Source organism: Pempheris klunzingeri, chromosome 24, assembly GCF_042242105.1.
Source record: "Pempheris klunzingeri isolate RE-2024b chromosome 24, fPemKlu1.hap1, whole genome shotgun sequence".
In the NCBI taxonomy this organism is placed as follows: domain Eukaryota; kingdom Metazoa; phylum Chordata; class Actinopteri; order Acropomatiformes; family Pempheridae; genus Pempheris; species Pempheris klunzingeri.
In genome coordinates, this window is record NC_092035.1 from 12,249,896 (window position 1) to 12,276,116 (window position 26,221).

General features: G+C 41.8%; 3 protein-coding genes across 3 annotated transcripts; all 3 read left to right on the forward strand.

Annotated features, from left to right (window-relative positions):
- Positions 1 to 398: 398 nt before the first annotated feature.
- LOC139223609 (splicing factor U2AF 35 kDa subunit-like) lies at positions 399 to 6,817 on the forward strand. The gene is made up of 8 exons (XM_070855580.1): positions 399 to 469; positions 1,508 to 1,595; positions 2,165 to 2,231; positions 4,110 to 4,159; positions 4,652 to 4,750; positions 4,994 to 5,127; positions 6,363 to 6,455; positions 6,538 to 6,817. Exons 1-8 carry the CDS (start codon positions 426 to 428, stop codon positions 6,644 to 6,646), a joined length of 684 nt encoding a protein of 227 aa, XP_070711681.1. The 5' UTR covers positions 399 to 425; the 3' UTR covers positions 6,647 to 6,817.
- Positions 6,818 to 7,821: 1,004 nt separating this feature from the next.
- On the forward strand, positions 7,822 to 18,842 carry LOC139223620 (cystathionine beta-synthase-like). Its single transcript, XM_070855587.1, has 15 exons — positions 7,822 to 7,922; positions 11,574 to 11,877; positions 12,222 to 12,328; positions 12,534 to 12,668; positions 12,819 to 12,898; positions 13,639 to 13,843; positions 14,016 to 14,107; positions 14,226 to 14,351; positions 14,456 to 14,540; positions 14,632 to 14,737; positions 15,387 to 15,464; positions 15,553 to 15,687; positions 15,783 to 15,891; positions 16,379 to 16,463; positions 18,001 to 18,842. The coding sequence occupies exons 2-15, from the start codon at positions 11,582 to 11,584 to the stop codon at positions 18,132 to 18,134; spliced, it is 1,773 nt and encodes a 590-aa protein (XP_070711688.1). The 5' UTR covers positions 7,822 to 7,922; positions 11,574 to 11,581; the 3' UTR covers positions 18,135 to 18,842.
- Positions 18,843 to 19,442: 600 nt separating this feature from the next.
- Positions 19,443 to 26,173, forward strand: LOC139223414 (zinc finger protein 654-like). The gene is made up of 10 exons (XM_070855330.1): positions 19,443 to 19,560; positions 21,407 to 21,552; positions 23,020 to 23,101; positions 23,331 to 23,466; positions 23,608 to 23,807; positions 23,967 to 24,103; positions 24,184 to 24,325; positions 24,432 to 24,713; positions 24,814 to 25,950; positions 26,132 to 26,173. Exons 5-10 carry the CDS (start codon positions 23,691 to 23,693, stop codon positions 26,171 to 26,173), a joined length of 1,857 nt encoding a protein of 618 aa, XP_070711431.1. The 5' UTR covers positions 19,443 to 19,560; positions 21,407 to 21,552; positions 23,020 to 23,101; positions 23,331 to 23,466; positions 23,608 to 23,690.
- Positions 26,174 to 26,221: the final 48 nt, after the last annotated feature.

The following is a 26,221-nucleotide window of genomic DNA, read 5'->3' on the forward strand; positions in this document are numbered from 1 at the left end:
GTAGTGATGTAAAAAGTACAACATTTCTCTATGAAATGCAGCAAAGTAAAATGGAAAAATACTCATCTACTGTGTACAACTAAGAAAATAAAATACAATATAAAGATATTACGTGAAAGCAACTATACCTCACTGTAAAAATACAAGTGTACTTTTTTAGACTTATTATCAAGCGTGTACTTAAGAGTAAAAGTACTCAGAAAAGATGTTTGGATTAATTTAGGGCATTCACGCAAATGAGATCAACAGTGTTATTTGAAAACAAAAAGTCAATCACTGTTTTTGAGGAATAAATAATTTTCCTGGAGCAACAGCGCACATATGTGGCGTTCACAGTCAGTGCATGTTGGCCGGCGGTACCGACTGCGCAGTCGCTAATCCTTGTACGTAATGACGTACCTCATTACGTCTTCGACGAGCCGAAAATGGCGGAGTACCTGGCATCCATTTTCGGCACAGAAAAAGACAAGTAAGTTTTATTTAATATTTCAGTTAATTAGGGCCTTCAAGGTGAGTTTTACTCTAAGAGTAGTTGCAGCGGATCTTTTTCATCGCCAGCGGGGTTCAGTTTGTTGCAGCAGCGCTGATGAATGTCCTAGTTAAGCTTACATTAGCAACAGGAAGCTAACGCTCCGCTAACGCATTGAATGAAATCAGGAAGGCACCTCGGCTAACCTGCAGCTACTGTGCTATTGGTTTGCGCCAAAATGTGTCGATTTTCAAAATGTTCACGAGTTTGTGGGTACACAGGTTAACACTGAAAGCATGTTTTGTAGCGTATTTAATTGCCAAATATTGTGTAGGCTAATCAATGAGCTTGTTAATAGAGTAACTACGCTTAGCTACCCTGCTCAGGCGGACTGTTTTGTTCTGTTTGACCGGTGGAGAGCAGCAAAAGGTCCTACACGTTTGTGGTCAATTAACTATTAGCGATTTCCAAATTTCAATATCGCGATATGTTTATCATATATTTATTGCAGCAGCGTGACAATTAATTGGAATAACGTAAGACTATTTACCTTAGTGCAAGTGGTGGGCTCTGATATAGCCAAATACAACAGTGTTTAAGAGCCAAGACATCTACATTCAATTCATTCATTCAAATAAGTGGAGATACAAAACAGTTACAATTTAAAATAAAGTAATAAGAAATTATTAAGTGTTGTGGTAACTTACCCTTAGCACACTTTAGTTTTGTACCACGGTAATGACATACCTCAATTTCACCACTTTCAGCACTTATTAAACTAGTTTTTTTTAAAGGAGGTGTTTGGAAAATGATGCTGGAATGTGATCTTATTCTTTATTTCTATATTCTAAACAAATCCGTGCAGTTTATTGATCTAACTAACAAGTATTGTCTGTGTATCCAAAGGCTGGTATAGCTTATTCCTCTGTGCTGAAAACATGTCAGTGAGCTACACAGGTGCTCCTTCATTATAATGAACATGGGAACTGTGTTTTGATTATTATTATTTTTTTTTTTTCACTATTCTTTCTTTTCTAGGGTCAATTGCTCCTTCTATTTTAAAATTGGCGCCTGCAGACATGGAGACCGCTGCTCGAGATTGCACAACAAACCAACCTTCAGCCAGGTAATCCCAAGCCAAGTTCCCCTCCAGAAAGAATTGACAAATCACTGGTAATAGTTAATGGACTGCTTTTATATTATTTTCCTACCCTGACGATTACAACAAAGCGCTTGTGCCATTCAAACACACTCACACACTGATAGCGGAAGATGTGCCATGCAAGGCGCCGGCCTGTCAAATCAAAGCTGATCTGCTTGCAACATACATCAAACATTTTAATCTAGCATGTGAATGTAACTCTCAGACGTGGCCTGTTTCATTTGGCTTTAGACCTGAGAGTCAGAAGTGTACATATGCACTGTTTGTTTTATTGACGCTGTTTTATACACGACGCTCTTCTACAAACCACTGTGAATGTTTTTGGTCAACGTGGCGGTGAGTACTTGTAAAAGAATATAGTCGTTGTTTTCTATTCTGTTTCAAAGGATCTTGTGTCTGCGTTACTACAAAGATGTAAACAAGCTAAAATAGAAGTCTCTGTCAACAGAAAGAGCCCAAACCTTCATCATTCATCAAAGAATCCTGTTTGAATGTGAATGTGACCACACACTTTGTTGTTCTTTCCCATGCAGACCATCTTGATTCAAAACATCTACCGCAATCCCCAGAACAGTGCACAGACGGCCGACGCTTCTCGCTGTAAGTAAGATGTTTGTCGACGCGCCCCCTTTCTGTTTCCTAAAAGTGGTGCATATCACATATAACAGATGTGAGGTACTGCTTCAGCCCTGTTCGCCTGAGTCTGACCCCATTACCTCCTTAGTATATCCAACACCATTAGAAAGCACTAACAACTGCTTCTGATGCTTCCTATCTGCTTTTCAACCTTGTGTAGCTGACTCACAATGATAGTTGGAGAGGAGCACTAAGGTGTGTACAGTAAACCCATTAAGCCCAGTTAGTAGAAGTGAAGCAGTACCTCTCATACAGGTAAGTGTGTTAATGGGCGGAAAGGCCTTAGAATTGTGTGTTTTGCTTTGGACCCCATTCTCAAATCATGCATCTACTGAATCTGAAAGCATTGCATTTACTCTGCCATTGATAATAAATACTCTCTGAGGTGTAGTGTTATGCCAGAAATACATATCCCTGTAGATATGGTTAAAAGTTGATTCTTAGCACCCTTGCTTAGAGCAGAGGCTTGATTTAAAAGGACCGCTTTGTTAGATTTGATTATGAAATATGAGGGGCTGAGACTGGGCAGTTGGCTCCCAACCAGCTTTTAGTTTGGCTGGTGAAGGGAACCCAGTGCGGCCCACAGCTTAGAGTGCTTTTTTCACCTCTAAAGTAAAACTTTTGACCCACTTTCTGTGGATCACAACCTATTCAAGCAAAACTAAACCAATATTTTGTTCGAGTCTCTTACATAAAATGGAAATTAAAAAAAAACACCAAGAGTAGATGAAAGGCAGTTAATATCTCAAAATGTGAAACTTTTTGAAAATGATTGACAAAAATCTGAAACTGAGGTGTGCAGCAATGAGCTCAACCTCCAATAAATAACAGAGTGGCCTTTTCTGAGAACTTTAACACAGTTTTATCCTTCATAAAATTAGCTGGAGGTCACAAGATATGATAAGCAAAGGTCGCAATTTACTGACAGATAAATTTCTAATCATTTTTTCTTCCCCAGCTCTTTATTTTGGTTGATTTATGTCACAGAAGTTTACGTTTTGTATTTCAGACCATTTCCCTCTTGAACATTTACCTTCATAACCTTCAAAACTCTGCCCAGTCTGCTGATGGTTTACACTGTAAGTTCTCCCTTCATCTGCAGGACCGTTAACTTACTATACTACACCTCCCCACATAAATTTGTCTCAGTGTAGGAACATGTCCTCTAAAGGCCGCATCATCAGATAGAGTAACTGGCCACATGCTGTTTTGCATGTTTTCTTGGCCTAACTCAAACTACAGTCAATGTCGTGCCACAATGTGCACAGCTTTGGTATCAGATTCATCATTCTGCTGATGCGAAAAAGATGTGATAGGCTTAAACACCATTTTTAAATGACTGTTTCTGTGTTCTTTGCTTTACACTTTAAACTTTCACAATGAGCACACGTTTTTGCTTTTGATTCATTAAAGCGGGTTCCTGCTAGTGCTGTTTTTAACTGTACTAGCCAGCTGAGTATTTAACCCAAAAAGACGTTCTGTGGCTTCCTGCGCACAATGTCCATTTGGTAACACAGTTTTGTAAAGAAGGTAAAACATCGAGAAATAATTTGAAAGTAAACCCCCCTTTAGCCAGGAGGAGACTAAATGGGTCAACTCTAGTTTTTACCATGCCTCTGTGAAATAGGTTGAAGTGGGAGAGAGAAGACCGTTTCTAGTACCAAATAACATAGAAATCTAGAAACCTTTTTAATCCATGTTTTCAGGGTGTAACTATTGTGTTGCTACAGTTAGATTTGTTTGTTAAAAGCTAAAGGTTTTGCACAGTCCATTTGAAGGCTGTCTTTTCCCACCAGTGTCCACGTAGCTTAGCCTTGACTGTCCCTTGTTGACGTTTTGCAGGCGCCGTCAGCGATGTGGAAATGCAGGAGCACTATGATGAGTTCTTTGAGGTGAGTGACCCTCTGTGCCAGCGTCTCATCTTCATTCCACATTGCACGACGTCATAGCCACGTTATCTGCCTTTTGACAATGTCAGAATGTATCCGACTTGTGCTGAAGCGAGCATGATTCAGGAGCCAATATTTACACAGCAGGAATAATGCCAACAGCTGTACTGTAACTACTTTTACACATACTGGGGTGTTAACTGAAAAAAGGAGTTCATTTACTTTTCACTTTAACTCTGCATGTTCATCTTGAGATGAAATGGTGGCAGGTTGTAAACTTTTCTCAGCTGCTTTTAAAATCATGTGATGACACACCAGGCAGTCTTTCAAATCCCAACACATGTCTAAACATCTGGCTCGCTAATATGTGTCTATGTAGCGTGACCCTGTCGCACAAAGTGACTGCACGCTTCCTTTGATAATACTTGAAATAAAACCAAAGAAGAAGCTGTTGGGCAGGTTAACTGTTCTTTTCCTCTCCTACTCCCCACGCAGGAGGTGTTCACAGAGATGGAGGAGAAGTATGGAGAGGTGGAGGAGATGAATGTGTGCGACAACTTGGGCGACCACCTTGTCGGCAATGTCTACGTCAAGGTTGGTGGTGGATGTAAATGCATTTAAGAGAAAGGTGGCGCTAATACAAATGATGGAATATGAGTAGATGTGGTTGAAAGGACTGTTCAGAAAGGTTGATTTTAGTGACCACTCCATCATTCAGTGTAGCTGCTTTGTCATCGACTCAAATGTATTTGTTTTTTATCACATTAGGAGCCACAAGTTATTGGTCGCCCTAAGCTACCCTTAGTTATCCTGACTTTGTGTGTCCTCCGTGTGCAGTTTCGTCGTGAGGAGGATGCAGAGAAAGCAGTCATGGACCTGAACAACCGTTGGTTCAATGCCCAGCCCATCCACGCAGAGCTCTCCCCCGTCACTGACTTCAGGGAAGCTTGCTGCCGTCAGTATGAAATGGGGTGAGTGAAACCTGCTAAACTGTAGGAGCACTGAAGACTTTCTATTAGTAAAAAAAAAAAAAAGAAACATATTGTAAATGTATTTTGAATGTAACATTCTTATATACGATAATACTGCGTTGCTCACCAATTACAACAAGGTGTTTAGATAAATAAGATTTGAAGGCGGTTGATAGTTTAGGTTCTGTAGTGAGCTGCAGGCATGTTTGACATTGTCTACATTTTGCCCTTATCCAAACAGAAGACTTCTCCTAATCTTTTTCTCTTTGTTTGATCATCAGATATCAAACAGGAAAGATGGGAAATGTCAACATTGTGTCTGAATGACCAGAAAATGTTTGCTATTCATTTGCAACATTTTACATAATTTAGATAGTTGTTATATGTACAGTGTGATTAAAAACAGAAAAACCTATGCAGTGTTGGCAGCAGATTTGTGAGGTGGGAAGAATATCTGCCCTGTCACTATACTAAAGCTGCTCACCCTGCAGCTAAGACTGCAGGCTGGATTACCAACTGGGTAAAGAGGGCAACTAGCCTGAGGCTCCAGCACTCGAGGAGCCTCGAAGGCTCCAGACTTTATCGCATGTGAACTGGTTTGTGCTGCTTTAACTGAGACATTGATTGGTAACAGTCACTGTTGAAGCACAGTATCAACTGATAAAGGCCTTAAGGTGGTTTTGGTGGTTGTGTTGAAGAGGCTCCTTCAAACTTGAATTCATGTTACCACACAAAACTTGAGGTCGGCATAGAAAAATACTCATATTGCACACAGTGGGAAGAAGAGATGTGGGATGAACAGAGGCCTCAGAAGCTCATTTGTGCCATGAAGACCTGTAACGGGAAATCAGGCCAGACCTGCAGGGAGAGAAACCATCACTGTCCAGCTCACATGGGCCCTTCAGAAAGGCACTGAAACCATACCAGCTGCTTGGGCACTGTGTGAATTGTCACATTTTCGTTTAAATGCAAAGATAAACTTTGTCCTTGCGCAGAGGGAGGAAACTTGTGCTCCTCTCCTTTATGAGTCCCTCAGTGTTTTTCCATTGGATTGGGTGTTGTTTGCTCTGCCAGTGATAGGACGAACTCCATGTGGGAGTGTGATAAAGATCAGATGTTCTGTTTGGTGGGCTGGCATGCTCCTCAGCATGTGTAAGCCAACTTTTCCTCGTGGCACTGCTCCACCAAATGCAGAGCCAGCAAGATTTAACCCCTCATGTACCGTTTTCTTCCAGAGAGTGCACCAGAGGAGGCTTCTGCAACTTCATGCATCTGAAACCCATATCGCGGGAACTACGAAGGGAGCTATACGGCCGTCGCAGGAAAAGGTATACAAGTGTTGAAAGTGAAATATTTATATTTATGGATCAATTAGGATTTGTTAATGAAACTTGCCTTCTCCTTCGCCAGGCACCGCTCTCGGTCACGTTCTCGGGAACGGCGCTCCCGCTCCAGGGACCGACGGCGGGACCGCGAGAGGCGAAGGTCGAGGGACCGAGAGCGCTCTGGGAGATTCTGAAGGAAGCCAAGACTGACCCGATGTCCTACCAAATCCATCCCCCTTCACCCCAGCAGTGATGACAAAGTTATTTTCTTTTTTGGTGAATTGTTGGAAGTGTTTTTCTTTTATTCCCTTTTTTTAAGACAAGCTTGTGTCGCTTTCTCAATAAAACAGATTTGTAATTCTGCACTGGCACTGCTGGTTTATATGAGCAGCAACTTATTTCTCATTTAGAGACCTTTTTAATTAAGAAAAGCACCTATTATTGGTAAACTGCATGTGTGCAGCATTCTTATGCAATTGTGCAAACATGGAAAAACAGGTGTGGTTAATTGCTGAGGCCTTATGGCACAAAGTTTAACCAAGTGTTCTTATCTAATGTTGAAGTCTGCCAAACTTCAGATCTATCAGGGTAAATAATTATCTGACTGTGTTCCTGGAATGATTTTATTATTCTAATTTAATGAGAGCCCCGTTGTGTTGTTGTCACTGATGCTCTCAAATTTACGATTATTTCCAACTTTTAGCCATAAATCTGTGAATGATTACAGCTGTTAAGGAGAGAACTTTGAGTCTCCTTAGAACATATAAATAATCTTAATAATGGGAGATGCAGGCAATTCATAATAGGTGGGTGTGTAGAGGATATACAAGTGTAGTTCAGACTTCCCTTCATGCTTACTCATTGTTCCTGTTACTGAATGATGCAATATCAACTAACGTTTGATCAGCCAATCATCTGGGCTCTCCTCTACTCCCCACAAGGCAGCACTGATGAAAGCATGTTTGACACATTTCATTTAAGATTAACTAGTTAAACAAATTAATGCCAGCTGGTTTAATAAATATAGAACAAATGTGGTTATTTGGTGTTGAATAAGTATGGTGTTCACTGTTGAATAAGTATTTTAGATTAAATAACCGTTTCTCCGATGACTGTGCTTATTTTGGGAGGACCACACGGTGCATGAGAAGGTCTCAAGATGTCACATGTGTCCAAGTACACGCTGTGTGTGTTTGGTCAGTAAAAGGTAAACACATGGTGCGGACAATTTCAACGCAGCTTTTTCCACACAGAAATGTGCGCTCTGATTGGTGGAGCGCACGAAACTGACGCCCTCGCCGCAGCCAATCAGAGCGCTGCTTGAAACTTGGCCCACGCCCCCTCGCTCGGTCCACGTGTGCCGTCACGATAGCCGTCTCCTTTGTCGAAGCCGCTCACTCCGAGTTGTCTGCCACCGGGACCGACACAGGCTTGTTTTCACCCGCTTTTTGGCCACGTTTAACGCTGCAGGTGAGTGGGAAATAACGACTGGAGGAGATTTAAGGCGAAAGAAAGGTAAAGTGCGTTAAAGCACGTGGTGTGGGGCATTTGGAGGCTGGACGCTTTTCTGATGCAACATTGAAACTGCGCAGCTCAGGTTTTTGTTTGACTAAATGCCAGATCATTTGGTTTATGTCTCCGTCTATCAGCAGCTTACAAGCGATCAATAAGCGAAATATATCCTGTTTTTACACAATTATTCTCCGTTAATGGTATATTCTAATTATAATTATATATATATATAAATATATATATTCAATCAGCTGAATCACGTTTAACGTCACTTTGCCTTTATAGTCCTTGCCTCCCATCTCCCCCATGGATCATAATATGTTCAGAGGTAGCTGCCTCTTATTCTGCTCAGTGGTTTGCCTGCTACATTTCTATTGGACACTGGCTGTCATGTTAACGTTACAAGGATTACATTTCTCTTTATTGGATCAATTAAGCGATTAGTAACTTGCTTGTCAGACAAAAATGACTTATTCAAATTCTTTGTTTTGTGTGACCAGCAAAACCCAAATGCATTTATGTATTATTGTAGTAAAACTATGACAGGAAACAAATATTTACATTTTAGAAGTACAATGAAATACAGACATTTTGGCTTTAGAAATAAAATTCTGACGCTATTTCTGACTATTTATATGAGTCATTTGACTCAGAAACACTGATCACAGTATCCTGGAGCAGCTGTTTTGTCCAACCGGTTCTCTAAACCCAAAGATATCCATTGTGCTGTGTTTTCAGGCCAAGAGAAGCATCACATTCTGACATTTGAGAACCTGCAACCATCAGATTTCTTGGTAGATCAAAATAGTTGACCATTAACCATCTCTCTCTTCTCTTTATCAATGTTTGTTCTTTTTCTGATAGCCGCAAATCACAGTAAGGAGCTCATACTTGGTTACTTATCTAGCGTTTAAGGTAAAAAGTCATCATAAACTAGTGTTCAGATGTGCAGTGGGGGGGTTTTCAGGTGTACATGCCTGCAGTTTTACATTGAATTAGTACTCACAGCATTCCTGCTTTTCACATTTGGCCTACCATTTGTTATGGCTGAGTGAATATCTATAGTCTTGCGCTGTTGACTGGCTGATACTTTGGTTGTTTTTGTAGCTGCCAGAACAATTAACTGGCCGACACTTGCGCCATTTAAAAAAAATAAAAAAACCTGAAACATGAAAGGCTGCGGCACAGTAATAATCAAACTTTGAGGGCACTGAACATACCAAAGGAGATTAGAAATGCCAAAACTTAAGCAGATCACCCAGTCTGATAAGGTAAGAATATTATGGGGATTTTTCATTCAATTGGGTTTAATGTTGCCAGACTCAGATCAGGTGATTTTTGCCGTGTATTTTCTCAGCCTGGTAGGTATTTGAGGATTTGATTCTTAGCTTAAGTGTACCGTATTAAACAAAAGTTGAAGTTTCTCCTTGTTAAATCTTCTTGCAAGTCTTGCAGCCTGGGCTTGGTGCCACATTTGCTCTCCGGGAGGATCGGATTGCCCTGTTGAACCCTGTAAGGCCACCACATACCCCCCTGCTCTTTCCCACACTTCCCACAGCAGGTGTAGCCAGTGTGGCCTTACTTAGCAGTGCGACTAGTTGTGACCACAGAGATCTGATGTCAGGAGAGGAGGGTTAACAGATCGGTGCATCCTTTTCATTTTGAGAATAGGTAGTAATAGCTAATAAAAGTTAAGCAAAAAAAAAAAAAAAGACCAAGTAGAAAGCCGAAGAAGTATCAGTGTATTTCTGTTTGCAGTTATTGCTGTTTTCCTAGGAGGAGGAACATTTTATTTATCAGTGCATCACTAACTCTAAAACAACATACCCTCGGGCAGTTTTCTCTCCCATGAGAGCTGTTTGCTTAAGGAGATGTGGTTGTAGTTGGAGCTCTTGGTGGAGTCAAAGAGGGGCCCCAATTTTAACAGCTGGCCTCGCTGTGTGCACTGTGTGTTAGTGAAGGTTCATCTGCTGCCACCGGAGAAACCTAATGGACGTATTCAGAAGCTGAGCAAAGATCTGTGTCAAAGCGTAGAAGGGTGTAAATGATCGAGGGGCATCTGATTCTTGTGATCATTTCAAAGTAGTCTCACACCTCATATACTTATCTGTAGGGCTGCAGCAACTAATTATGAATTTCGTGAATGATTAGTCTGCATTTATCTCTTTCTTTTGTCAAAAAACGAAACAAAAAACAGCGTATTTTTTATTACCTACTCTATAACGTTATTCATTCACCAACTCAAGTTAATGCTCCCCTCTGGTCCACTCAGACTGTACAGACAGTAATATTTATCATCATGCTGTACTGAACTCCAGTTTAGGGTAATGTTTTACAGTTAGTTTTGTATTTGTGACTTTTACAACATTTTATAACTGGTAATGGAGGATCATTGAGTCATTTGAGGTGTACATTCACAAATACAGAAGTAATCAGCCGTGGAGGCATCCAAAACATGCCTGGAAGTTTATCTTAAACAGTAAGAAGTGTTTTGCTCTTAAATCTGGAATCATGATGCTCATAATTCTGCCTTTTCTGTGATTATTATAAAACACAAGTTGCACCAATTTCTTAATAATTGGTGTTTTTCGTCTGCCAGTGAATGAATGATGCAATACGTGTGTGTGTGTCGTGGGTGCGATGCAGAGAACAGAGGAGAACTGTAAACACGTGACAGAGACAGAAATGACAATAACATAAATAACATCAGGCTATTTAGTTTGTTTAATAGAAGAACACATGTTGTATAGGAAAGGGAACCTTAAATGACTTCTGTTGTGATCTGGTGCTGTATAGAAAATAAAATTAAATTATAAAATATAATTAACGTGACCTTCAAAGGGGGCCGTTGGGGGGGCAGAGCGCCCCCCCTAATATAATGGTAGGGGAAACACTGCTATTCTTCAGTGCTGGTATGACTCAGCGTTGGATAGAGGAGGATGTTTGTTTTTCACTGGCTCCTGCATATGTGTGGTAACACTGTGTAATAATGTAGATTGTAGATTTGATATAAGCTGTGAATGAAACTGGTCTTTTCTTGTGCTGCGTATCGAAGCCTCGTTACTTCTAGTATCTGGAAAGAAATATTGAACCAAAGTACCAAAAGTTCCACTCAGGAGATTAGTCTTGTTTGTTTACTTTTACTTTAAGATATTTCCTGATTTTTTTTTTTCATATAATGCCCAGTGTTTAGGCATGGTTCCATATCCATATGGATGAATGCTACAGACTTTTAGCTAAATGTTTCTGGATTACAGTTAATTCTAATCACTTTGGTGACCCCTTAACTTTTCATCTATGGCTATCATCAGGACATACATTTAATTTGTCCAATACTTTAAATTTCGAGCAAATACCTGCAAAACTAAGGGCATTCCCATCAGCCCCAGCTGCACTTTGGGTTTAGTGCTAAGTAGCTAACACAATCATGGTAAACGTGAGTGTTGGAGCATGCCAACATTAGCTCAAAGCACCGCTGTACCTTAGTAGAGCATTAACCGGTTAGAGATGGCATTTTGTAGACAAACGGAACAAAAGAATATGACATTTTTATCGATTTTGAAAATGTCACACGTCATTACATAAGCCTCTTTGGTCTGTTTTCTCCAGGGTACGCCATGCCGTCAGTTCCCTCATCCAAAGAGACCACCGTCAATGGCCCCGTGTGCCCCCATGCTGGCAAGCTGCTCAGCCACACCAATGGGGACGCAAAACTCCGGGAGGCTTCGTTCCCCCTGAACGGGGTTGACAAGCCGCCCGCGATGGAGGACACTGAAGGCGCGAGCAGAACCATTCAGATCAACACAAAGAACGGCAGCACTGAGAGGAAATGGATCCGGCCTGACCTCCCCAGCCGCTGCAAATGGAGCCTGGGAGCCTCAAAAGCCGACTCCCCTCACACACAAATTTCAAGGTCAGTGTGTTGAAATTTCCACCACCGAAACAGCTGAATATCATGTTTAAACTTTTGCTGATACTTGAATGCGTTTGGGACTGAAAATGTATCATTATACAGATATCATTATTACTTTGATTCTTCTCACCAGCAAAAACTGTTTTCTGCTGATCATGGGGAGTGCCACTTGGCAAACAAACAACTCCCCATACCAGTGGAACAAGTGGAACAAGTGGAAACAAGTGGAAACAAGCATCACTATTTTAATCTCCGTACCTACTGTAGAGTTATTGTCTAAACAGTGTCTCTGCACGTGTTTCTCTTTTGATGAAACATCGTTTCCTTCCACTTCCTCCTCCCAGGGCGGTCGCTCCAACCATTCTTCCAAACATCCTGCACAGAATCGGTGACACTCCCTTGGTACGCATCAACAAGATCCCCAAATTGTTTGGACTCAAATGCGAAATACGTGAGTCACCCAACACACTCAAGCCGAGACACTTTCTCAGATCAAACAGGTGTGACCGTTTACTATCTATGACTCATTGACACCATCTAACCAGTGAGATGTGTAATGTGTGTTGCAGTTCAAGAAATGAGTGAAGGCAGTTCGTGGTCAATTGCATCATTTCAGCATCCAAAATGACTAAGCAAATCTCTCTGCTGTGCATTAGTGGCCAAGTGTGAGTTCTTCAATGCCGGCGGCAGCGTCAAGGACAGGATCAGCCTGCGGATGGTGGAGGATGCTGAGAGAGCCGGCATCCTCAAGCCAGGAGACACTATTATAGAGCCCACCTCTGGAAACACTGGTAATTAACTGCATGTGTTTGTGCTTGTGCATGTGTTGCTACGGGACGAAAGGTATTTAAACGTATGACGAATGGAATGTCAATTAGGTGAAAGCAGCAACGTTGTAAAACTCTCTGTGCTCGTATTTAGCAGCTTTTCTTGGTTTTTAGGTATTGGATTGGCGCTGGCTGCAGCTGTGAAAGGTTACCGCTGCATCATTGTCATGCCAGAGAAAATGAGCATGGAGAAGGTGAGCCGCTAAGTGTTTTCTAATTTTGTGTGGTGTTTTCGTCCCTAGAAAGAAATTCTGGGAAAAGCCACTATATCAGTGATAAGAGTGTCTTAGTCATTTTTGTGAATTTAGTTTTGAAATAATAGACCAAACTAGCGTGTTTTGAAGCCCTCATGTTTGTGGCAGAGCACCCAGCTCGAGTTCGGTGCAGGATATCCATATATTTATATTTATATTTATATTTATATTTATATTTATATTTGCTATTTTTTGTCTTTTCTATTGCTTTGTTTCTTTCACTCTCCCTGTTTATATTGTTGCTGCTGTAACAAGAAAATTTCCCCCTATGGGGGATAAAATAAAGAAGTCTAAGTCTAAGTCTGAGAAGTGCACTCGTTTCTGCCTGTGATCTTATAATTTGCTTATTTTAATCCTTTGCGTTCCAGGTTTGCCAAATGTCAAAACGACCCATTGAGCACTATTAACACACCAGAAGTTAATGAGCCAATCCATGTCGTAAATAGCGTAACCTCGTCCAAATCTTGTCAAACCTTCCTGCCACAAAAGATGTGCACATCTCTATACACAGATATTATTATTTGAAACTTTTCTTATCTTATTACTACTCTAATGTAGGGCTACTATAAGTGCACATCAGGCTACTGTACTACAAATGACATATAGATATTGGACAGGATCTTGGTTTTGGCAGCTGACACAACATCCACTCTGTGCTTTGTGCTTTTCTCTCCTCACAGGTGGATGTCTTGAGAGCTCTCGGAGCAGAGATCGTCCGTACACCCACCAGCGCTCGCTTCGACTCACCAGAGTCTCACGTGGGCGTAGCCTGGCGCCTTAAAAACGAGATCCCCAACTCCCACATTCTGGACCAGTACCGCAACCCGAGCAATCCTCTGGCTCACTATGACACCACAGCTGAGGAGATTCTGGAGCAATGTGATGGTAAGAAGATTTGACACAGCCATAATCATTAAAAAAGTAGCACACAGTTCCCAATTTAGTGTTTAGATTAATTTAGTTCTTTTGTTGCGTCTGTCCAAGTACCTTTCTATAAGTAGATTGAACCTGACTTTCCTGCCATACCTCTGACCCTTAAGTCATCCTGTCCAAACAGGTAAAGTGGACATGCTAGTGGCAGGAGCAGGCACAGGGGGAACCATCACAGGCATCGCCCGCAAACTGAAGGAGAGATGCCCCAACATCAAAGTAAGTCGTCTCTGTCCAGAAGTCAAACAGGACAAGTGACCCAGAAACGGCACAAAAGATGTAGAATAACTCTTGGCTGAGCTGTTTGTTGTTTATGAATAGTGTGTGCTGTGTACAGATTGTTGGTGTTGACCCAGAAGGCTCCATCCTGGCTGAGCCTGAGGAGCTTAACAAGACCGATAAGACCCAGTACGAGGTGGAGGGCATCGGGTACGACTTCATCCCCACCGTGCTTGACAGATCAGTGAGTTCCAGGGGCCACTTCTCCTTACCTCCCTTTTCCTCATTCCTTGTTTCAATTGCCTGATTCACAACCACTTATACGTTATCGGCCTTAATTTCTTACAGGTAATTGACACCTGGTACAAGTCAGAGGATGAGGAGTCCTTCAACATGTCCCGCATGCTGATCAGAGAGGAGGGCCTGCTGTGTGGTGAGGACTCAGGCTCCTGCTCAGAAAACCAGCATAGCCAGACGTTTTGAATCATCAAAGTGGACTCACCATTTGGCCTTTTGTGTAACAGGAGGCAGCTCTGGGACGGCCATGGCAGCGGCAGTAAATGTAGCCAAGGACCTGAAGGAGGGCCAGCGCTGTGTGGTCATCCTGCCAGACTCCATCCGCAACTACATGTGAGTCCCCTCATGTCAAATAACCAGGCTGTCGACCTCTGTAATGTCAGAAACTTTGAATAATAAACGTGAGGTATTCACTATTGACATTCATGTAAACCCCCAGGCTGAAAGCAACACCAGGAAGGTTCTTTGACAACACAAATCTTGGTGTAATACATCAGCTATTATATTTTTTGGCTAACATATTAGATGAGAATTATATACCTGCGTATCGAGTACAAAGAGAGCAACATTTAGCCTCTTTTTTTTCAGCGTGTCACAAATTAAAATTATGGGAAATTTAGAATGCTTGGACTTTTATGGTCTCACATCATTTTTATAGAGAGCAGATGGCTAAACGGGATCTTTTTGTCATTTTGTTCCTAATTCTAGTTCCCCCATGTGGTCAATTAAGGTCATTTCAATCAGCACGACATGTCTTGGTGAAATGCTGGAAATGTTAACAAAGAGCCGCAGCGGTGTGTGGTTTGAACCCCCACTTTGATGATCAGGGTAATTGTTGCCCAAAAGGCACCAGAATACAAACAGCAGTGCAATGATGGAGGTCACTTTAGGTTAGCTGGGCCATCAGATGTTTGATTTGGTTTCTGTTGAATGTGTAAACACAGATGAAGCAAATCTTGATTTTTGTTTTTTTTCCCTTAAGGTCCAAATTCCTGAATGACAAATGGATGGTCCAGAAGGGATTCCTGAGTGAGGAGGACCTCATGGTGAAAAAACCATGGTATGTGTAATTAAAGGGTATATTCTCTTTTGTTGCACAAATCTCCCTCACGTGTGAAAGACCCTCTCATTTCGTCTCTGCCCGTCAGGTGGTGGAACCTGAAGCTGCAGGGTTTGAACCTGTCAGCCCCCCTCACCGTCCTGCCCTCCGTCACCTGTCAGAAAACCATCAAAATCCTCAAAGACAAGGGCTTCGACCAGGCGCCCGTGGTGGATGAGGCTGGGTGAGCATCCCAACAGAGAAAAGACAAACAAGCAAAATGTCACAAATACTGCAAATCTGCATTCTGTTAACTCCCACCTCTGTGTGCATGTACAGGTTGATCCTGGGCATGGTGACTCTTGGGAACATGTTGGCCTGCATTCTGGCAGGGAAGATTAAGCTGTCGGACCCGGTCAGCAAAGTGCTCTACAAGCAGTTCAAACAGGTCAGACACTGACGTCAACTCCTATTTGTTGCTCATGTACTCAAGGAAATGTGAAAACGTGTGAAAGTGCCTTAAAGGCTGAATTTGTTAAAGGAATTTGAGGCTGAATTCTTACTTTTGATTGGCTGACAGCAGCAGCCAATGAGGCAAACCAGTTCAGGGGAGGACATGACTGGAGTTGGTCCATAACAGATTGTAAAAACCGATGACTATAATTTAACCAACTGTAATTTAAAACCTCAACTATTTTATGACTTTGAAGACTTGACAAATCCAGAAGTGTTTGCATGCAATTTTGTTTGTTTCTTTTCACTTCCCCTGTGCGAAGACTTCCTGTCCGTGAAAGTATCCGAATTTAAATTTTTGGCAGTTTTGCATATTTCTATCTTAAAAGCTAGATCTGTATGGCACTTGTGCATAAATTGCTTTCAGTTTAACATGAATATTGTATTATACTTTAGTCATTGCCTTATTATCCTGATTTCAGATCCGCCTGACTGATAACTTGGGAAAGTTATCCCGCATTCTGGAGACCGACCACTTTGCCCTGGTGGTACATGAACAGATCCAATGTAAGTACAACATTCAGACAAACATGCATGCACTCAGTCACACGCACACTTAAATCATTCAAAAGCTCTCATTTGCCTACAAACACGATTAACTCAATGTCTGCACAAGATTTCTAACTTTGGCGCCCCCCACTGGTAGGATAGATAAACACACTGTGCTAAAGTCATGCTGTTAAATAGAATAAAAGCAATATAATTCTTAATGCTCAGATTTGTTGCATCTGATTTATACTATTTATGGCACATATTCACAATCAGACAATTAGTCTGCATCTTCATTCCCAGCAGCTTAGACTGAGCTTGCTTGTGTGGGGGGTCACGGTCTTTCTCAGTGACCCAGTATTGACTGCTGCTGTTCAAATGCGGACCTGGGATCCTGCCGCAGCCTCATTTTTATGACAACACCAGTCTAGCTCACTGGGTCAACTTGCTACCGATCGTTCGACCTCTCTGATACACACGTGTTGAAGTCCAGCTGCAGGGCGAGCATCCCAGAGATCTGTTTTGGACAACGCTGCTGCTACAAAGTGGCAATAAACTAGCCCACCACTGCATTATTCTGAGTTGTGTCTAGCGTCAAAACTGGATACAGACTGACTTCTGAATATTGTGTAATTGCCCGGACTGGAGTGAAGTTGTCACACATCACATGCATCTTTCACGCAGTGGGAGAAGAGTGTGAGGCTAACTTTAAAACACGGGCAGCAGACAGACAAAGTCAGCGACAAGCTGGTGAGCATAGTGGTGCCTTTACGCTGAAGAGCCAGACATTTCCCTCAGCAGTTGTTGGACACCCAAGCAGGACTGAAATAGTTAATACTGGACTCACATTCACTGGTAGACGTGTTTCTTCGTCTGCTGGATGTGTCGACAGGCAGCTGTTCCTCATATCAACATGTGAGCGATAATGTACAGGAAACAGCGGCCATAACTGCAAAAGCTAATAATTACATTACCTCGCTTATTATCACTTACAATCTTGCTGGATAATAATACTTTGACATAAAGTAATGATTTGAAAATGATTTTATTGCTTCTGCTATCAGAAATGCATCCATAGCAACAGTCTGTTATAGTCAGTCTAGACCGTCCAATACTGTAATAGACCATTCGAAATCAATGTGAGTATTTTATTAATGTTTGATTTACAGTTTATTGTCCTGCTGTAGAATCGGTCACTGCACTACCTACATACAACCAACCTCTTTTCATTGGGATGGTTCAGTTTTATACTACAGGGCTGCAACTACATGATTATTTTGATTATTGTTAAATCTTGTGATTATTTTCTAGATTAATTGATTGTTTGTTTGGTCTATAAAATGTCTATTTCTGTTTAAAAGAGCTCAAAGTGACATCTCCAAATGCCTTGTTTTTGGTTCGATCAATAGTCTGAAACACAATCCCTCCGTTTCATATCGATTTTAAAATGATGTAAAACAAAGAAAAGCGGCAAATCATCACTTTTAAGGAACTGGAACCAGAATTTTTGTGCTCACTTTGATCCCTCTCTCCTCCGTCCTCTTTCCACCACCAGACTTGACGGACGGCTCTCCGAGTCTGAAGCAGATGGTGTTCGGGGTGGTGACGGCCGTTGACCTGCTCAACTTTGTCACAGGCCGGGAAAGAAGAGAGCGATCAATGTCAGAGTCCACGGACGAGCTGAACTGAAACTGAAACATAACGTACACATTTGTACGTTTCTTGACATTAACATAACGAAGCCAATGATTAGTAGACGAGGCTCAAAGATGGCAGATATAATCATGTGTAGTTTTTGATTTAGTTTAGGTTCAGGTTTTTCCACTTAAAGAATGTTGATTTCTTTTTTATGTTTGAATTTGAGTCTTAAGCTGTAATAAACAAAATATCTTGGGTTTCTATGCCAACCCTGATTTGATGCCTTTGATGATTACTATATTTGCTCATAATGCTCAAGGCAAATCGTTTGTAAGTTTATTACTTGTAGAAAGCTTTTTGTTTTGTATCAGAGTATTGAATAGAGGTCTCATTGTTGCTATTTTATTTGTCTGGAAAAATACTTTAATACTTCACTTTGGCCTTGTGTATCAATCAAACATCAGAAATAAGACGGGATAGTATAAAGCTTAAAAGATTAGAGAACAGAATTGCTGTATATATGCATATTATCTTATTCTTTGCTGCTCATTATGTGCTTCTCTTTCATTTGTGTATGTTTACACAAAAGAAATTCATGCAGAGTGTAATCAGATGTCTTGAAGAATCACATGTGCCTGTGACATGAACTGTAAAGTTGTCTTGACTATTTAATCTTAGCTGCGTCTGAGAAAAAAGTTTTGTATTGCATCATTTTTCCTTTAATGAAAGTGTATGATTAAATAAAGTTTTAAGGAGGTCTGTCACTGCCTATTCTGTCTTCTCCCTATCTTAGAATTAAATATCTATTAAATCAGACATTACTGTGGTTGAACAGCTCAAAACCGATGTCCACATTTAGGCTTTATTTCAAGGAGTAAAGCCAAAAAAATGATTTTATATCATATTAGAGAAATCTGCACTATATATCTTGTGGTAATGTAGTTATATAAATGTTTGATTGTAAATATAATTCTCTAAATATGATTTACAGCTAAGTTAGTCTTGACTGTAATGGTTGTCATTTTAATTCATTTATATTCGTGTATTGGGGACGTGAACGCAAATATTAACATTCATTAACGCGCTGTGTTTGTGTTTGCCATGTGGTTTGTGGCGCATGTAATAATTTACCCGTAATACCGTGTTGGCGGGGCTTCATTAAAAGGCAATCTATTGTAATTGCGGTGCTGTGACCCCGCCCTAATAGATCTCCACCGGTGCACGCCGGATTAAAAAAGGAGCGAACCCCTGTAGGTTGGCAGCATCCAATCAGCGCTGTCAATGCAAGTCGTTGACCGTGGCGATGTATGTGTTGTGTGGTAGATGCTACGAGCGAGGCTAGACAGGCAGTATGGCGGAGGAGGGCAGTGTGTACGAGTTAGAGGGGCTTGAAAAACAATTACAGAGTTTGCTGAGCCGCTATTCAAGTGATGAATTGCGAGCAGACAGTAAAGCGTTCTGCTCCGACTTTCGCAAGGTAAGGAGCCGTGGCTGAAGTTGGTGACAGGCTTGTTGTCGAAGATAAGAGCGTATATGTTAGCCGACTCCCCTCCCCCAGAACTGGCCGTTACACGACTAGCATTAGCAGCTAGGTTCATTAGCATCCAGCTAACGAGTGGTAATCGCTTTAAAAACTAAGACATTACCGTAACGCCCTTTAAATAATATGCACGATAACCCAGGCTTAGATTTAGTAGCGTTATTGTGCGTTAAAGTCTGAAAATCAATCATATTTTGACTGTGAATGTTCACTGTACAGCTAGCAAGCTAACTCGGCTAATCGCTACCCAGCTAGCCCAGATTTTGCCTGCGAATTAGCTTAGTTAGTACGCTCAATGTTTACCAAACCGACTGGACAAGTCTTTTCACGTTTACTAATTATGTAACTAGTAAGGAGCATTGCTGATGGTACTTTATGGTTGCCATGAAGTTAGTTGCCTTAATTATCAAATATTTCCCATAAAAGCCAACTTTGAATGTGTTTTAATGACCTGTCTGGACCCCCCCCTCCTCAAAACAGCAACAGGACATGCAGCTGTAGATGCAGTGTTGAAGTAATGGATTACATAATTTCTGGTATCACAAAATGTTCTCATACCAAGATTTTCATGATGCATTAAGGTTAGAGGAATAAAACCAGGCAGCACATCTCGTGGAAAAGTGCATTTAAATGTCAGTTGTCAGGGACTGCTGATCAATCTTAGATGGCAACACCACAGACTCATAAACAGGGCTCTAGTCTGTTTACTAACAGTGGAAAATAGTGTAATCCACTGTTTCCTGTTGACAAATCCAAGACATTAAATCTGATTTTGCTATGAGGCCATTAGCTTGTCATTTCAAACTTTAAATTCAAGGTTTAGCACAGTATAAAAACATTGGGGTTTGGGCACTTTCATCATCGGGGTTTTGGATTTGAATTAACTACCAAAGTGAAGTTGTGATTCTTAATAACTAGCTGCAGTGTAATTTAGTAGGGGACTAGTTGTACTGATTGGACAAAGGCTTGGGAATATTATTGACAGTCCACATTCACCAGATTCCAGTAGTGCACCAGAGTGATGTCTTGGATCTCCACCATTAGAGGGCAATCTAAGCACATTGTGATTTAGGGATTTGACAGGTCAACTGTAAGTGTTGTGAAAAGCAGTACAAAGAGCCACATTTTGGTTACAAAGAGGTCTCTGACTTACATCATTTATCATTGTGCACTGCAGTAGATGTGTGTCCAAGGGGAAGGCTGCAGCCATAACTGCTGCAGTCAAAATGGTGGCTGTGCTGTGTGTTCATTCAATTTACAATGGGTATTTTGATTTGTGCATCATCATAAAAGGTGTGGCTCAGCCATGTTGATTATTCTCATGTATTTGTTTCTGTCTGGGTAATCTGTGAGCCAGGTAGCTGCTTGCTTTCTCTTGGTTTTTACATAACGGATGTATTGGTTGCAGGGCTTATTGTCATTTTTAATAAATCTGCTAATTAATTTTTCAATTAATTGTTCAGTCTATACTATAATGTCTGAAATTGTGAAAAAAGTGCCCTTCCCAGGTTCTCACAGTCAAAGGCCTTAAATTGTCTCGTTTTGTCTGAGCCCAGCCCAGAACCCAAAGATATTAAATTTACCACATTATCAAACTCTAAAGCTGTGATTGGTTGGTATTAGTAACACTGTATAAATGCCACTAGGCTGAGCCTTGTAATTGTCGCTGTGGTTAAAACATCTAATACTGCCACAGATTTAAACAAGCTAAACAACCCAAAGTGTTAATTGCCCTTGTAACTGTGCCTCTGACTCATCTTTGTTTGGTCTCTTCTCCATGCAGCTGGTGGAGGAGTATGCCTCTCGCTGGCAGGTGCCGCTGCCTCAGCTCAGGATCCTTGAGAAGGCTCTCTGCTACTTTGCTCGAGCCTCCACCTTCTTCACATCAAACTGTGATCATGTGCTTCACACACTCAGTAGTCTGGCCTTGTAAGTACACAGACCCTCCTCGTTAGGTTGCCGTCAGTCCTCTCAGAAGTAGCTGCCACAGATTCGACTTACTTACATTGTTGTTTTTATTATCGGCCAAATTTTACTTTTATTGCTCAAATACGTTAAGTGTGGCAGAATTACACGTTGAACATAAGCGTTTGGATTGGAGCAGACCTTAAGTCAGTGCCCACGACGTCTTCCGTCCACCCGGACCAAGCGCTGTATTGGGAAGGCCGATCTCCCCGGGAGGAGAGGAGGGAGAGCTGGGATAAGAGCTAAGCTAACCAAGCTAGTACCTAAGCCTGCTTCTAGCTAATGTCCGGTCGCAAAGATCGGCTGGATGAAATGGGACTCAGGCTGCCTAAGCAACAACATTTACAGAGACCTGGCGTCATGTCAGCACCCCAGGCCAATCTACTGCTCCTGGCGGGCATAGTACCAGGCACCAGTAAAAACGATGGAAAATATACTCACAACGATAGTCGTATAAATACTGTTATAGTGGAAGAGAAATGTGCTTTTCAGTCAGAAATTGTCACAAAGTTGCAGCGCCAGACACCATCATGCAACTTGTGATGAAAATAAGCCTTTGAAGACAACTAACTGGATTTGCTGTAGGCGATCGGAACAAAATGTGCTACTGACAGCTATGACCCCAGGCTTTCATATCTGAACCCCTCCTGCTACCATCTCTGAATCTCTTTACTTCACAAAGCAAAACAGGCAACACATTGCTTACGAGCGTCCATGGCTGAGGCCACATGCAGCTTTAGATTTCCTTAAGAGAGAAAGTAGACTGGATGTCTCTTTGTACTGTTTTGTTTTGGTTCCTGCTTTGCTCAGTGTTGCTTTACTGTCCAATCTTCACTTTGGTTTAATTGTGAATGAATGAAACCCTTTATTGCCCCTTAAGGCACTGGCCTTGCATAATGGGCCTTTGACAAAGCACACATAAAACATCCGACCTCACACATAGAAAAAAAAAAACACATTAAACATTGATAGGTCAAAGCATTAACAATATATCCAAGTTAATATCATAATCAGGAAAAAATCTTCAATCACTTTCTAGTACCATTATACACAAAAGGAAAAAAAATCTAAATTTTCCTCCAGAAAACAACAATAATAATAAAACATAACAAAACCTGTGCTTTTTTATTTGCACCTCCTGAGGTTCTTGTGTATTTGAGGACATTTGGTAGCAACATTTATGGAACTGAAAGTTGATTGTGTTCATTGGCTCACGCAACTAAATGTGCAAGCCAGGAAAAACCCTGGCATGCTGCCAGCTGTTGACCCTACCCCCCCCAGGGTTTCCCTCAGCTTCCTAATTAAGTGCATTCCTCTGCTTCTTTGTCAGTATTTTTACATGAATACTCTGATTGAAATTATAAAGTAGGTTTTAACTGTTTAAAATGTGGATCTGCAGATCGAAGCCAAACAATATTGATCTATTCACAGGAGTGTTTTTGAGTTGCTGCTGTTCTTTGACCAGAAAGACTTCCATCAGGAGCCACTGAAACACTTCACTGTTACATTCCAGGTGAGGATGAAATGCAGATCGCTTTCCCAACACAACAATGGACAGATCCTAGTACAATAATTAATCAGAAATGCAAGTTTTGGGGCTTAACTTAATAGTCTTTTATTGTGTGCTACACCTCTTAAAACAGTTGATTATTTAACACTCTTCAACATTATTGTAATAATTGACGATGGCACTCTGATATATTGATTTTTAAGACACTGTTTTTGTCCTCATGTTCTTTCAGGAATGTCATTTGGCCCTTGCGAGGCATCAGAATGTTCATTTACTTCAGGTGGAGCGTTTGGTTCAGGGCGGCGGGCCTTGGGCCAGCCCAGTCTTACAGGCAATCCTCAGTGAGTCCAGTTTACCTCAGAGTGAAGGTAGGTAACATGATTAACATTTGGAGTACATCCAACTCTGGTGTTATTACCTCTCTAGCTATTGACTGCAGTAATGTCTAGGATTTTAGATTAAACTAAAACCTTATCTGTCTCTCTTCTGGCTCGACTGTTCCTCAGCAGATGGGTGCGTCAGTTCTGAGCTGCCGGTGTTCTTTGAGCTTCGGGTGCGCTACCTCTTATCCTGTGAGCGGATCAGTGAGGCTATGGCCCTGGCTAAGTTTTGTGCCCGGCATCCCACAGCAGGACAACACTTGTTCTTCCTCCAGGTCTACCTCGCATTGCTTTTTAAAACTTCACAGCACGACCTCTTACACAAAGAGGTGAGTGGACTGTTGTGTGCTGAAAACCAGCATGTCTTTCCGTCAAATGACAAGAATTTTCCCTCCAGTCTGTGGTACCTGTTGCTTAGATACCACACAATTGTGAATCGTGTGAAAACTGCCTTTTGGGCTACACTAATGCTTTCTTTGTGTTTTCAGGTGGTTGACCTTAATGGTAAAGATGCCGTACACATCATCTGTAGTTTGGAGTGTGAGGAAAAGGATGAGTTGCTTCTCGCCCTCAGCAGAGCCTTCCTCTCCCAGCAACTCCGTAGGGGAGACATGTACTATTTGTGGTAAGAAAGCTTAAATTTCAGGTCAGTGTGCGTAACACCAGCTGAGGCCAAGTGATCCATTAATTTACTGTTCTTTGCAGTGATCTTGTCTTCATATGGAGTAAGCTTCATCATCGGTTGCATACATCCAAGCAAGCTCTACTTGAGGAGACTCATCAGCTGATGCTGTCTGCCACCAATGCCAACTCAATCTTCCCATTCATCAGAGCCATACTGCAAGAAGTGAGAGAAATTTGAATTGCAATGTATCTTCATAAGAATAAAATATAAAAGTAAATTAAGTATTGAATCACATATTTACCAAGTCCTTTTGATTGTGTCTCACTAGCTGGGTGACGAAGGTATCCAGTTTTGCGTGGAGCTATGTGTTAATGCCCTGGAGTGTTGCCTTTCCTGCGATGTCATCACCAAGTCCCTAATCTACAAAACCATTGCTGGCCTGCTACCCAATGACCTGGAGGTCTGCCGTGCATGCGCTCTCCTCGTCTTCTTCCTGGAACGCACTGTTGAGGCCTACAAAATGGTTTACCTACTGTACATGCATCCTGACCAGGAGTACAATGTGGAGTACGGCCCCATTAGAAATCACACTCGCTTCGAAACCCTGCAGGTTAGAGCACATTTTTAACAAACCATGATGGGGAAAACATTGTAGTTTGCTCTTTTTGGTACTGTTGTATCAAAATGTTTTCTTCTCTGTTTTTCCTCAGGTTTTAAAGAAGGACCTGTATTTTGACCCAGAGTTTTGGAACCTCATTGCTTTGCGGACCAACTGTTTAAAGCTGATGAGTGAGAAGGTGGTCAGTGCTGCCCTGGAGGAAATCATGGAGGACAAATGGATACTTAACTATTGCACCAAAGAACCTGGTCTCAGATCAAGCACATCAGCGTGTAAGAAAGGAAGTAAGAAGAGGCACCATAAAGAGGACAGACATCATAAAGAGGATACAAACTCCAAAAGACTAAAGGTGGGCCCAGGCAAAACACGGCTAAATGCTGACCACACTGTAAAGAAGAAAGGCAACCAAGGGTCGCGACCTTTGAAGGACGCATCATCTGAACCTCCGAGGCGTTCATTTTGGCAGCTAGACAGACTACAGGACAATGGAGCCCACGGGCATGGAGAACTGAGGCGCACTACACGGCTCTCGGAGAAGAACCCGCCAAAACGGAGAATTAGACAACCGAAGTGGCTTCTTCAAGACTCAGGAACTCTCGCAGAGAATAGTCTTCATCCTAAGATCAAAAAGCATGGGTTGAAACATCAAAAGCACCATCAGTCCTCTGTTGTAAAGAGGTCTGAAACTGGTGAGATCAAGAACAACGCAAAGAACAATGCAAAACACAAACCCTCAGCAAACTCTCATTTAATGACAAGGGAAAACAACAGCAGGCACCAGAAAGAATTATCTTTGGACTGTCTTAAACCTGCCAACCCTCCACAAGTAATTCTTGAGCTGTCCCTACCAGACAATGAGCTGATGGGTACGTTTATTGACGACACTTGCCACAGACAGAGAGGGTTCCCTCAAGTGCTTCTATACAAACCTACAGTGAAGCTTCCTGCCACACCACAACCAGTAAAGACTGTACATCGCAAAGAGGTGATTCTAAGAGCGCGGGACACAGCTATGTTTATACAGCAGTTGCACTGTTATGTTCGGCGGCAAAAAGGGAAAGGTAATGGGTCGAATGTTCAAGGCTCAGTGTCAACAATCACACGCTCCTCTGTGCAAGGAAGTCCTCCAAAAGATCCACAGAGAGAGCTCTGTGAAACGCCTGCCAGTCAGATGAAAGGTGGGGCTGCCTCTCAGACACCTCCAGCAGCGGAAGTGGCAGAATCCTCAGTTTTAGAAAAAGGCCTTCAAACTCAAACTACAAAAGCAGTCTCACGAAAGACAGCTACAGCAAAAGAACTCTCTAAAAAGCCTGCTGAGATAAAAGCTACCAATGCGTCACAGACATTAGCAGCAACTGAAGCGCCAGGAGCACCAATGTTGGATAAGGTCGTGGAAGCTCAAACCATAGCTTCAGCAAGAGATCCCTGTGAAGAGTCTGCCGTTGAGATGAAAGTCACTATTGCCTCACAAACCCCACAAGCGGCAAAAGTGACTCAAT

Coding starts and splice junctions, on each gene's coding strand:
- LOC139223609 (XM_070855580.1), top strand. CDS start 426: ATGGCGGAGTACCTGGCATCCATTTTCGGCACAGAAAAAGACAA. Junction 2,232..4,109: donor GACGGCCGACGCTTCTCGCT/GTAAGTAAGATG, acceptor GACGTTTTGCAG/GCGCCGTCAGCGATGTGGAA. Junction 5,128..6,362: donor TGCCGTCAGTATGAAATGGG/GTGAGTGAAACC, acceptor GTTTTCTTCCAG/AGAGTGCACCAGAGGAGGCT.
- LOC139223620 (XM_070855587.1), top strand. CDS start 11,582: ATGCCGTCAGTTCCCTCATCCAAAGAGACCACCGTCAATGGCCCCGTG. Junction 14,108..14,225: donor AGAGATGCCCCAACATCAAA/GTAAGTCGTCTC, acceptor TGCTGTGTACAG/ATTGTTGGTGTTGACCCAGA. Junction 15,892..16,378: donor TCTACAAGCAGTTCAAACAG/GTCAGACACTGA, acceptor TCCTGATTTCAG/ATCCGCCTGACTGATAACTT.
- LOC139223414 (XM_070855330.1), top strand. CDS start 23,691: ATGGCCCTGGCTAAGTTTTGTGCCCGGCATCCCACAGCAGGACAACAC. Junction 23,808..23,966: donor ACGACCTCTTACACAAAGAG/GTGAGTGGACTG, acceptor TTGTGTTTTCAG/GTGGTTGACCTTAATGGTAA. Junction 24,104..24,183: donor GGAGACATGTACTATTTGTG/GTAAGAAAGCTT, acceptor TGTTCTTTGCAG/TGATCTTGTCTTCATATGGA.